We start from the raw sequence: 12,289 nt of genomic DNA, 5'->3' as shown, positions 1-12,289 counted from the left end.
TTCTCTATGAACAACGACGTGCCTTTCAGTTAACTGTGATGTAGTTAAACCACTCCTTCACGTGCTGGATGATAAATTTCTTTGTTTTTGCAGCAAACCATTGGTGCCATCTCCATCTCTGCAGCATCGCTGACTCTCTTCACTGGTAAAGCCCAACACGCTGTTTGGAATCTCGCATTTGCTGGGAATTCTGATTTATTTCTTGTTGCGAAAACATGCTCATTGTAACAAGAAGGCCTCGAATGCATTTTACATCTGCGTTAAAATGCGTTGGAGATGAAATACTCGCAGTATGTAATATTATTTGCATTTGAATTGAACTTTGTTTACCATAGGGTTTGAGGAGACCAAGGAAAAAAACTGCGTAAACAACCTGAGCGGACTTTGTCGCACGCAGCAGCAGAGCAGTGGTTAACAGGAAGAGTATCCTGTATGTTTCTGTATCCGTGTGTGCCGCACACAGATACAGAAGCAATTTTTTTGCGTATCATACATGCAATGAGAAGTGATTGAACAGGAAATGCCACTGGAGACAATGTTTCGATAATGGGACTTGCCTTCATCAAGGCAGCCTTGGCGAAGACAAGGCCACTTGTCGATACATCTTGCCCCAGTGGCATTCCCTGTTCGAAGACTCCTGATTACTTCAAGTTTTAACCTTTCCCAGAACATGTCTTGCTTGAATGTCATGTATGTAATTAGTACATATAAGTAGAACCTTAATACACTAAATATTTTAAGAATCTACAAAAATGTAATTCGAATGTTGGCATGGGGGATATGAACAAAACCGTAACTAATGTAATTCCTGAAGCTGCACTTAAAATTAAGGCATTTCTCTCAAATGCTCAACAAAGAAACACTAACTGATGAAAGTAACTATGGGGAGAGACGAAACAGACTCTCCTAACCTCTCAGAATTCATCAACAAGTGTAAACTTAGTGGCATGCGAAAGCATAACTCCAAAGAGGTAGACGCAACAGCAGAAAACAGCGGCAGCATCAAGGTAGCTACAAGAAAATGTATTGGAAGTAGACCTCTGCGCCGGTCCCAAAATCACCGGCGGCGGTGCGTGAACGGCGCGGGGCTCATCGCATCGGCGGCGGCGCGGCGCGAGGGGGAGGGGGGGGGGATAGATTCAAGAGTTGGTGGGGAGAGAAATTTGTCTCTTCAATTTTGAAAAAAAAAATCTGTTTCCCCGAAAGGACGAGGCGTGAATGCGATAGCAACATGTCGTAATGTTGCATCAACGAGCGCTAGCAGCTAACTATTTTTGATCCAGTCTCGCGTGACTCTACAAACACTAGTGTATGGCAATATGGCCGCTCTCGTGAGAGAAGCGGTTTTTGTGGAGTTTGTCGTATGAGTGGTCCGAGCGCGAAGCGGTGAGATCACAGCGCTCACAGCGCGTAGAACGTATACGAGCCGTTCGCTGATGTCTGCGAAATAGCGGGAGTGCCAGCACTCGCGATCGCGCCCTTATAGTCAAAGTTCACAGTTGCTGCTCGAGCCATGCAGTCCTCCTCCCCAGGCATCCCTTCCTGCTTCTTCACCCAGCAAATGGTGGGCGGGGCGTTTTCTTTCTGCTTGAGGAGCAATCGACGGCAGTCGTCGCACGCGGGTTGATGTTATTCCGTGTGACGGAGATGGCCAGCTTGTTTCGTCTCTGCTTTAGCCAGGTTCCTTGCCAGCGCTCGCAAGCTTTTAGTCGCGGGTAGAACATACGATGCGCGGAGCGATGTTATCGATTTGGAGTTTATGCGAAACGATGGCGACGGTGAAAACCTGTCCTGAGTGTCCATATAATTGTTATCGCAATAAAAAATATATAAAAACCGTCGAAGTGGTCACGCCTTTTTCCTGAAAAGCTGCATCCTCTCCGCTGTAAAGAGTTCGTCCGTTGGAATAATCGTGTAAACCGGCGCCTTTGCCATTGCTTTCCTTCTCGCCTTCACTACCCTTCTTATATTCTTATATGCGACATCCCTTCGCCGCTTATTTCTTCATAAAGCACGCGCACAATGTCAGCACTAAGCGTTGAACCTATCAGGATTTCGTGCTTCTCGGCTATAGTCTGCTATCTTTGCATGCGCAGTCACAAACGCACAAAATGGAGCGAAATCAGTTAATGACGCATGATAGTCATGCGAGACAAACAAGAATGGGCGTGTGCCTACATAGCAAAGCAGTGTGGGAGACAATTCACAACTGTTATTTCTCGTATATGGACCAGCCGCGAGCATGTACACCCTGATGATGTCACGTGATTCCCCGTTCTGGCGTCACGAAGTTCACCAAAAAGACAAGAAACGCCAAGAGAGAATAACGCGTTCGTTGTTTTGTATTGTCAGAGGCTGTTTTCGGGCCCTTTACAAAAACAGGGTGTGCCAACACGGACACAGGAGAGTAGTCAAGACACCAGAAACACCGCTAACAACTGAAAAATCACACAGCGGCGGAAAAGAAATAAGACAAAAATATTTATCTGTGCATTCCCACGCAAGAGGCCATACCTATCAGTCAAGTGCGTGTGGTGGTCTACGTGAGAGATAGCTGTTCACTCTCCTGACTTTCCTCCTGTGTCCGTGTTTCCACGTCCTGTCTTCCTAACATGAATACCTACCAACTAGCTGAGCTGTGTTCTCAGTTTTCCATTGTCTTTACTTCTGTATTTATTTATCGATTTACTGGAGTAAGAATGAAAGGAGAAAAGTGTACTAACGCATGGATATAATGCCACGCGCGCATCTTTTGTTATTTTTTTGTAACTGGTCCGTTGCTCGTGTGATCGCTGTCTTGCGCGGGCCGCGCCAGAATGTCTGAGAACATTCCAGATTGTAGTAGATGATTTAGTCAAGATTGCGCACATGACGGAATAGTCAAGGCTATTTCAGAGCTTGCGCAACCACCAGTGATAAGGCTGGAACGTTCGATGCATTATGTATAAAAGACGGCGCGTCCCAGCCATCATCAGTCTATCGACGGTCGACGCTCTGTTCGCCGCTATCAGTGTACAGTGTGTATTGCTGTTGACTTTCCGTTTCTCGGCCACAAGTTCGGCCAAATAAAGAGTTTCATGTTCTACATGCCGACTGCTGCCTTCGTCGACGTCACGACCCCGTGACAATATATAACTTATCTATTTTATTTATATATGCACACTGAAAATAGGTCCAAGACACCAAGTATCCGCTATGCAGCGAGTTGGGTCGTCGCCCTTTAAGGACGCGGCAGCGTTAAGGTCAGGCAATACTCCTGAGCCTTCTGGAGAAAAAGATACGACAACCTCCGGGGAGCGATTCTCAATGCGTTCATCCAAAAGAGATGTCCACAGTCCATTTCGGCAGAGCACATTCAGCTACTTGAAGAAGCGGTGAGCCGTGGTGTCACCTCGCTCTTGACCTCGCCTGCACATTCCGAGCGTAAGAAGAGAGCGGACGAAATGCACAGAAACAGGAACTTTTCAACTCTGAACTTGCATAAGAATGTGTCCCAGATGTTTGAGAACGATGCAGGGGATTCGTACCGGCCTTCACAGGTGCGTTAGACTGGTTGCCGCATTAAACCTAAATCGATGGCTCACACGGTCAAAAGCCCATACACAGCCTCCGACATTTGCACCCAAAATCGGATATCTGAGGGCTGCGTTCATTGCGTTGAAGCGCATTTCGTCCCTATCATTTGTCTCGAGAGCTCCGTGATGTCATGATGACGCTGCAGAACAAGAGCCGAAAACAGGGGGCGCGCTGCTCACCGAGCTCCCGCCAGTCAGCGGCGGCTGAAATGATCAGTCCATTACATGGGCACATCGAGAATAGCTCCACTGGCGAAGTGATGTATTTTATGTCCAGATTGCCCGTTCGGATTACAAAAAAAAGTATTAACGTCGGCGCGCCGCAGTTATGGCGCGGCGGCGGCGGTGGCGGTGGCGGCGTTAGACTTCGGCGGCGGCGCGAGCGGCGTGACCAAAAACAGGCGTCGGCGGCGTGGCGCGGCGGCGCACAGGTCTAATTGGAAGGAGGATGATACATGCCCCCAAGAATAAGCAACACAATATTGTTAACCATTCGTATTACATAGTGATGGTGGTTGAGGTGTTTTGCTGAGGACAGCACAGATCAAGTTTAAATCACCCTACTTTGAGTGAAAGCAAAATTGAACATAACACCCGAGTACTAAGCGTAACCGTCGATGAAGTTGGAAGGACCCTACAAGGCATGCCCCGCGCAAAAACGGCCAGAGAAGACAGTAGAATAACTGATTTGATGAAAAATGAAGGAGGCTTTATAATTAGCGATCTTGCTGCACTCTACACTTTGTGCCTTTAACATTCAAATGTACCAGCGTGTTGAAAAAGCGACGGTATTGTACTATTACACAGAAAGGGACACGTGAAAGACTTGAAGAACTACAGACCGAACAGCCTTCTTGCAGCATTGTGCAAAGCATTCTTGAATATTGTTTCGAATAGGATAAGTGGCACACTTGATCTTAATCAACGTTGAGAGCAAGCTGGCATCACGAACGAGTACTCTACCACTGGTCACTTTCGTGCGATTAATCAAATAACTCAGGACTCGACGGATTACAAAAACCCCTTTACATGGCATTCACAGACTAGGAAAAGGCACTCGACTCAGTAGAGCTGCCACCGGTCTTGGAGGCATTGCACAGACAAAGAGCACTTGAAACGTGCGTGTTTACCATAGCCAATATAAACGGAGATTCTAAAGCTACTCTGCTCAAGAAAAGCAGGAATATACAAATCCAGAAAGCGGTTTTTGAATAAGATACAATTTCTTCCCTGTTATTCATTGCTTGTTGACAAGAAGTATTAAAACTACCACGTCTGGAAGAATTAGTAATAAAGATTAACGAAAAAATTCGCCAGATCCCACTCATTCTCGGAATCCATGTGTTTCGAAGCAGTAGGCGAGTAGTGGCCTGTATCGCACTCTAACGCGATAGCGTTAAAGAGCTCGTTTCGCAGAAATTCCGGTGTCGGCGTAGGTGTCGTTGGTTGTGAGCGAAAAATCATCATCTTTTCCGTGACTGAAAAATCGAGAAAGATGCAAATAAAATAAATAATAAAAATCTTCGGTTCGCGTGAGAACCGAACACAGGCCGTCGGCGTGGCAAGAAGGTATTCTACCACAGAGCGATGCTATTGCTTCAAACTGCTTCGGAAGCAAGCACTACATGAATGTCATGTAGAGGAAGGAGTATCATTAACGCATGTAATATTGCGCGGCAGAAGCGTAGAATCGCGCCAAGCGTCAAGACATGTGGAGTGCGCAACGAGGGCGCGTGTTAAAGGCCCACCCATTACAAAGCGCTCAGACATGTTTAATCATCATCAGCAGCAAAAGCACAAAGAAAGTGAGCAGCTGCGTAGGCTCGCTTGTTGCCTTACGGACGCGTAATGGGTCCTTCGCTTAATCGCAAAAGGAAGAATTATGGCGTAGTGGGCACTTAACAACTGTACTTGCAGTAGGCATTACATGATAGTTTGAAACGGCCAATGTTACGCCCCCAGTAGTTCGTTTCCTTCTGGCACGGTTGAGGCATGCACTGAGGACCGAAGCTAGGCTAGCAATTGAGAAGGCGATGCGCACGTTGCCCGGTTACGCTGTCGCGTTCCACTCTTGCGTCCTCCGAAGCTCAAGCGTCCTCCGAGTCTTTTTTTATAGTTTTGAATCAAGCGTTGTGAAGCAGAATCGTGAGTTGGGCTAGTTGGTGGATATTCATCGTAAAGTAATTGACAGCGCAACGGGTTAAACACGGACAGAAAGAAGAAAAGCGTTGCGAGTTGGACCGACTTCGTTGTGCATTTTGATTAGTTACGTGTATACCGTGGGCAAGCCCGTAGCGAGGAATCTGTTTACTTTCTTTGGGGGGCGGTGTACTTGCGGAAGGCCTTCACTATTTCAAGAAAGCACTTAAAGAAAGCACCTATTTTAGGAAGAAATAATTGGGGGGTGGGGAGCTCTCCTCCCCCTAGCTACGGGATTGATCGTGAGCCTACGAGTCACGTCGACTACACTGACGCCCAAAGGGTCTCGTCTGTCCTCACGTTAGAGGACAGATGTCAATTTTATCGAAACGAACTGCACACTGAAGTTCGATGATGTGCATATCAGAAGAAGCTGTTTCGGCCGTATTCCTCCGTGTTGAGCAATGGTAGACCATAACTTGGCGTGTCACAGGATTTAATATGTAATTGTATTACATGTTACAAAAGCCGATAGCGAACACTGTAACCACAGTTGACGTTGCCGCGATATGACGCCATTAAACGGTCTTTTTCGTAAGCAGTATCCAGCACTGGCGTAGCTCTGTGTTAGAATACTTGAATGCCAAGCAGACTGTCTGGGTTCTATTCCTGCTCTAACCGTGATTTTCAATCTTTCTTTGCTTCTCCTTTTCCCTGACCTACAACGCTGCCGACACCTGCCCAGCATTTTCTGCGACACAAGCTCCATAGCGCGATCGCGTAAAGGTGTTTAAAATCTGTTATTGCCGTTCCTGGGTTGTTACAAACTGCGAATCGCCTGCGGCTCATACCCGCGCTCCATATGCCGTGGTATGCGGGTATGCGCCACACGTGATTGAAGGAAAAGGTTTCATGACGTACGCGACAAGTTATCTCGTGCATTTCATGTAGTGACCTGTTCATCATGTTTGTCATACATTAGTGCCCTCCCGTGAAAATTTTGGTATCTGACAAGAGCGCCCCGACGTAGGCGGCTAGATAGCTAGATATACGGATAGGTAGGTGGAAACGATCAAAGTGCCTTTGATTGGCTAAGAAATGCTTCGCATTTAAAATGGAGAATATCTCAGCAATTTAAGGTTGGAGACGACATTGTACTCTTCAGCAATGACGGCAACGAGCTGCAAAAAATTATTGAACATGTAACCCGAGAAAGCATCAAAGTTGGGTTGGAGATGAATGTGCAGAAGACAAAGGTAATGCTAGAGCAATAATTCATGATAGACAACCATAGCCTTGAATAAATACAAGAGTGTGTCTATGTATGGCAAATGCTAACAAAGAAGCTTGCACATGTGAAGAAAATCCATCGAAGAGTAAGGATGGGATGGAGCACCTATTGTAGACATTGCCGGTAACTTAGCTCTGCCATTAATATCGGCAGTGTACATTGGTTGCATTTTGCCAGTTCTAATATATGGGTCCGGCACCAGGAGAATAACAACGAAACTCATGATAGAGCACTGCACGGGCCCGGGCCAGCCCGAAAGCCCGGGCCCGGCCCGCGGGCCCGGGCTTTCGGGCAATATTACGTCTTTTCGTTTAATTTATTTATTTTGTTTATTGATGTTTGCAGTGTGTTCTTGAACTAATTGTAACGTCTCTTGTTTTCCTGCAATAATATCTTCATTACGAAGTATTCGTACAGAGCTTTGTATATCGTAATGTAGTGATGTATCAACCAAGTAGACCCTTTTTAGTCTCTACTACACAACTGTAAGTTTTTTCTCATGTGCATGACACACTTACATATCCTTTGTTACTTCCTGCAAATTATTATTTTGTATCGTGCTCGTTTGCTGCTTGTCTCCTTAGGGTGCCTGAGATTTGTTAAGCTATATTTTTTGTGGCTCTTATTTATCCACTTATTTCTTGGGGAGAAATAAAAGTATATTTGGTCGCTGATTGCTTTATCGATTTTATTGTAGTGAAAGAATATAAAAAATTTTTAATGGGCCCTGCAACAACTTCCTAAGTGATCATAATACGGCCTTATACTACCTTACTATCGGACACCACTCATTCACAACTCTATTGCCAGCATTTCTTTTTGAACCCGTGGTGCGCAAGTGGAGTCACAAGTTATGCAAGAAGGGGGCACTTTCTTACTCCTTTAGTAGGAACAAGCACGCCAAAAACGACACAGAAGGTGTATTGTGCCGAGGGTTAGGGGGTGGGGGGCATAACGGTGGCAAGCACGTTTTTGGAGCGATGAGTTTACTTATTAACTTTAAAGGAATAGCGTTCTAACAGTTATTAACCGTGGTGCGCGCTAGGCTTTACAATCAACTTGCTAATTATTTCCGTTTGATTTCTGTTAAAGCGACCTCAATGATGCGCCGTAAGTCACGCAGAATAGCTGACGAGGAACTCAAACAAAACCCCAGAAAAACCATGTAAAATGCAGCAGCTGTTTGTTCATGTAACATCTCAAATACATGGGGCAAGATCGTTTTCTATTGTCACGTGGTCGTGACGTCGACGAAGACAGCAGTCGGCATTTGTAGGATGAAACTGTTTATTTGGCCGAACTTGTGGCCGGAAAATGAGAACTAGAACTACAGCAATGCACGCTGTACAATGATAGCGGCGAACAGGGCGTCGTCCGTCGATCAACTGACAAGCGGTCACGCGCGTCGGCTTTTATACAGGCGCTATCGAACTTCCCAGCAATATCGCTGGTGGCGGCGTAATCTCTAGACAAAGCTGGAACATTCGCGTGCGGGGCGCAATCTTAACAAACCGATCTACTACAATCGCGATGCTTCTAGAACACTACTTCGCGGACAGCGTCGAGCGTTGATAACCGTCTCGGCCGGTCAAACCCGAATACATCAAAACAAGACAAGAAGTGGGCGTGGCAATGCCCCCCTCTGAAAAAGGATCGTCCCGATGCTTGTGAAAGAGCATAGAAGAGAAAAAAACAAGTGTATACACAAATAAATTACAATAACAAAGGAAAAAAAATAGAGTCCCCAGGCTCGCTAACGCGCGAAAAACGGCTTAAGGCGCACGACATGGACGACTTCAGGTCGCGCACGGCGCCGCTGAGAGTTCGTAATGCCGTCTGGGACAACCTCATAGTCGAGTGTGCCTAGGCGTCGAAGTACCCTGTACGGTCCGAAGTATCGTCGAAGAAGCTTCTCACTAAGTCCTCGTCGGCGTATTGGCGTCCATACCCATACACGCTCACCGGGTTGGTATACCATGTGGCGTCGTCGAAGGTTGTAGCGGCGGCTGTCAGTCGTCTGCTGGTTCTTTATCCGTAGGCGGGCGAGCTGTCGTGCTTCTTCGGCGCGCTGTAGGTACGTGGTCACTTCGATGTTATCCTCGTCGGTCACGTTTGGTAGCATGGCGTCGAGCGTCGTTGCCGGGCTCCGTCCGTAGACCAACTTGTATGGCGTCATCTGCGTCGTTTCCTGTACGGCCCTGTTGTATGCGAAGGTCACGTACGGAAGGATGGCGTCCCACGTCTTGTGTTCGACGTCGACGTACATGGCCAGCATGTCGGCGATGGTCTTATTTAGACACTCGGTGAGGCCGTTGGTCTGTGGGTGGTACGCGGTGGTGCGGCGGTGGCTTGTGTGGCTGTATTCAAAGATCGCCTGAGTCAGGTCAGCCGTGAACGCCGTACCTCTGTCGGTGATGAGAACCTCCGGGGCGCCGTGTCGAAGGACGATGTTCTCAACGAAGAACTTGGCTACCTCAGCGGCACTGCCTTTGGGCAGGGCTTTTGTTTCGGCGTAGCGGGTGAGGTAGTCGGTAGCCACGACGATCCATTTATTTCCGCAAGTCGACGTTGGGAACGGCCCCAGGAGGTCCATCCCGATCTGCTGGTATGGTCGCCGAAGAGGCTCGATCGGCTGAAGGAAGCCTGCTGGTCTTGTGGGCGGTGTCTTCCGTCGCTGACAGTCTCGGCACGTCCTTACGTAGCGAGTGACGTCGGCGGCAAGGCGCGGCCAGTAGTACTTTTCTTGTACTCGTGCGAGCGTTCGGGAAAGTCCGAGGTGTCTAGCCGTTGGGTCGTCGTGCAGGGCATGCAAAATTTCTGGTCGCAGTCCCGAAGGTACAAGGATAAGGTAGCTGGCTCGGGCCGGAGTGAAGTTCTTCTTTACGAGGACGTTGTTTTTCAAGGAAAATGATGCCAATCCTCGCCTCGCCTGAATACTTTTGGGACAACGACGGTCCTGCCCTCCAGGTATTCCACTAGACCCTTCAGTTCCGGGTCGGCTCGCTGTCGTTCGGCGAAGTCTTCGGTACTTATGGCTCCCAAGAAGCTGTCATCATCCTGGTCGTCGGGCGTTGGTGGGTCGACGGGGGCACGAGACAAGCAGTCGGCGTCGGAGTGTTTCCTTCCGGACTTGTAGACGACAGTAATGTCGAATTCTTGAAGTCTTGGGCTCCACCGTGCGAGGCGACCTGAAGGGTCCTTCAAGTTAGCTAGCCAACACAAGGCGTGATGGTCGCTCACAACTTTGAAGGGCCTGCCGTAGAGGTAGGGGCGAAACTTTGACGTAGCCCAGATGATGGCGAGGCACTCCTTTTCTGTTATGGAATAGTTGACCTCTGCTTTAGACAGCGACCGGCTAGCATAACTGATAACCCTTTCCAGTCCGCCCGTCCGCCGCACAAGGACGGCGCCGAGTCATATGCTGCTTGCATCGGTGTGAATCTCCGTATCGGCGTATTCGTCGAAATGCGCAAGTATCGGAGGTGTCTGCAGGCGTCGTTTAAGTTCATGAAATGCTTCGACTTGCGCTGTTTGCCACCTGAATTCGACGTCGGTCTTCGTGAGCTGCGTTAGTGGCTCGGCGATCCGTGAAAAGTCTTTGACAAAGCGTCTGTAATAGGCGCACAAGCCGAGAAATCGGCGCACGGCCTTCTTGTCGGTGGGTGGCGGGAAAGCGGCGATGGCAGCTGTTTTCTGCGGGTCTGGGAGCACTCCAGTCTTGCTGATCACGTGACCCAAAAACAAGAGCTCCTCGTACGCGAAGCGGCACTTTTCTGGCTTCAGGGTGAGCCCGGAGTTCTTGATTGCTTGAAGTACGGATTGAAGTCGCTGGAGGTGTTCGTCGAAGTTCGAGGAATACACAACGACGTCGTCCAAGCAAACAAGGCAAGTCCGCCACTTCAAGCCAGCTAACACAGTATCCATGACTCGTTGGAAAGTCGCAGGCGCCGAGCAAAGACCGAAAGGCATGACCTTGAACTCGAAGAGGCCGTCCGGTGTTATAAAGGCGGTCTTTTCTCGGTCTCTCTCGTCGACTTCAATTTGCCAGTAGCCGGTCTTGAGGTCCATCGACGAAAAGTAATTCGCGTTGTGGAGTCGATCCAGGGTGTCGTCTATCCGTGGGAGAGGGTACACGTCCTTCTTTGTGATTTTGTTCAGGCGACGATAATCGACGCAGAAACGTAGGGTCCCATCCTTCTTCTTCACTAACACCACGGGAGACGCCCACGGGCTGTTGGACGGCTGGATGATGTCGTCGCGTAGCATTTCATCGACTTGTTTCTTAACGGCCTCCCGTTCCCGCGTCGAAACCCGGTAGGGACTCTGACGGAGTGGTCGAGCATTTTCTTCTGTTATGATGCGGTGCTTAGCAAGGGGCGTTTGTCGGACCCGCGATGACGACGAGAAACAGTCCCTGTATTCCTGCAGAAGGCGTCGGAGCTGTTGCTGTTGGCGAGCGGAAAGACTTGGGTTTACGTCGAAGGGTGGCTCAGGGATCGTCGTCGTAGCTTCGTCAGAATCTGAAAAGGCAAACGCATCGCTGACGGCCAAGATTTCTTCGATGTATGCAATCGTCGTGCCCCTGCTCAGGTGTCTGTATTCCTGGCTGAAGTTCGTTAGCATCACGCTTCCTTTTCCTTCATGCAACCGAGCAATGCCCCTTGCGACGCAAATGTCACGGTCTAGCAGCAAACGCTGATCGCTCTCGATGACACCTTCGATGTCTTCAGCTTTTTCGGTGCCGACGAAAATAATGACGCTGGAACGCGGCGGAATGGTCACCTGTTCTTCTATCACATTCAATGCATGGTTCCCTGGCGTCGCGCGTGGCGGGAGCGCTTTATCTGGGGTTAGTGTTATCGACTCGGACCTCAGGTCGATGACGGCGCCGTGTTCACTTAGGAAGTGTATTCCAAGAATTGCATCCCTGGAGCAGTTTTGTAGGATTACAAAGCTCGCAGGATAAGTCCGGTTATTGATGGTGACTCTCGCCGTGCAAACACCAATCGGCGTTATCAGATGGCCTCCAGCGGTGCGGATTTCGGGGCCTTCCCAAGCGGTCTTAACTTTCTTCAACTTCGTGGCGAAGAGCCCACTGATGACGCAACAGTCGGCTCCAGTATCGACGAGAGCGGTGACGTTGTGGCCGTCGATGAGAACGTCGAGGTCGCTAGTTCGTCGTCTTGCGTTGCGGTTGGGTCTCGGCGTCGGGTCACGGCTGCGTCGGTTTGTTCCGCTGCTTCCATGTTGCGTCGTCGGGTCTTCTTTGGTCCGCAAGATCTCG

General features: G+C 48.9%; 1 protein-coding gene across 1 annotated transcript in view; it reads left to right on the top strand.

Moving 5' to 3' along the window:
• LOC119397800 (sodium-dependent multivitamin transporter-like) overlaps window positions 1-12,289 on the top strand; it is a 152,833-nt gene that overhangs the window by 81,319 nt on the left and 59,225 nt on the right. The window contains exon 3 of the mRNA XM_049416468.1: window positions 94-145. Coding sequence (XP_049272425.1) covers window positions 94-145 — 52 coding nt within the window. The remainder of the gene's footprint in view (window positions 1-93; window positions 146-12,289) is intronic.

This window comes from Rhipicephalus sanguineus, chromosome 6 (assembly GCF_013339695.2).
Source record: "Rhipicephalus sanguineus isolate Rsan-2018 chromosome 6, BIME_Rsan_1.4, whole genome shotgun sequence".
NCBI classification, from domain to species: domain Eukaryota; kingdom Metazoa; phylum Arthropoda; class Arachnida; order Ixodida; family Ixodidae; genus Rhipicephalus; species Rhipicephalus sanguineus.
The sequence above is the reverse complement of the archived record's forward strand: the minus strand, read 5'-3'. Positions and strand labels throughout refer to the sequence as shown.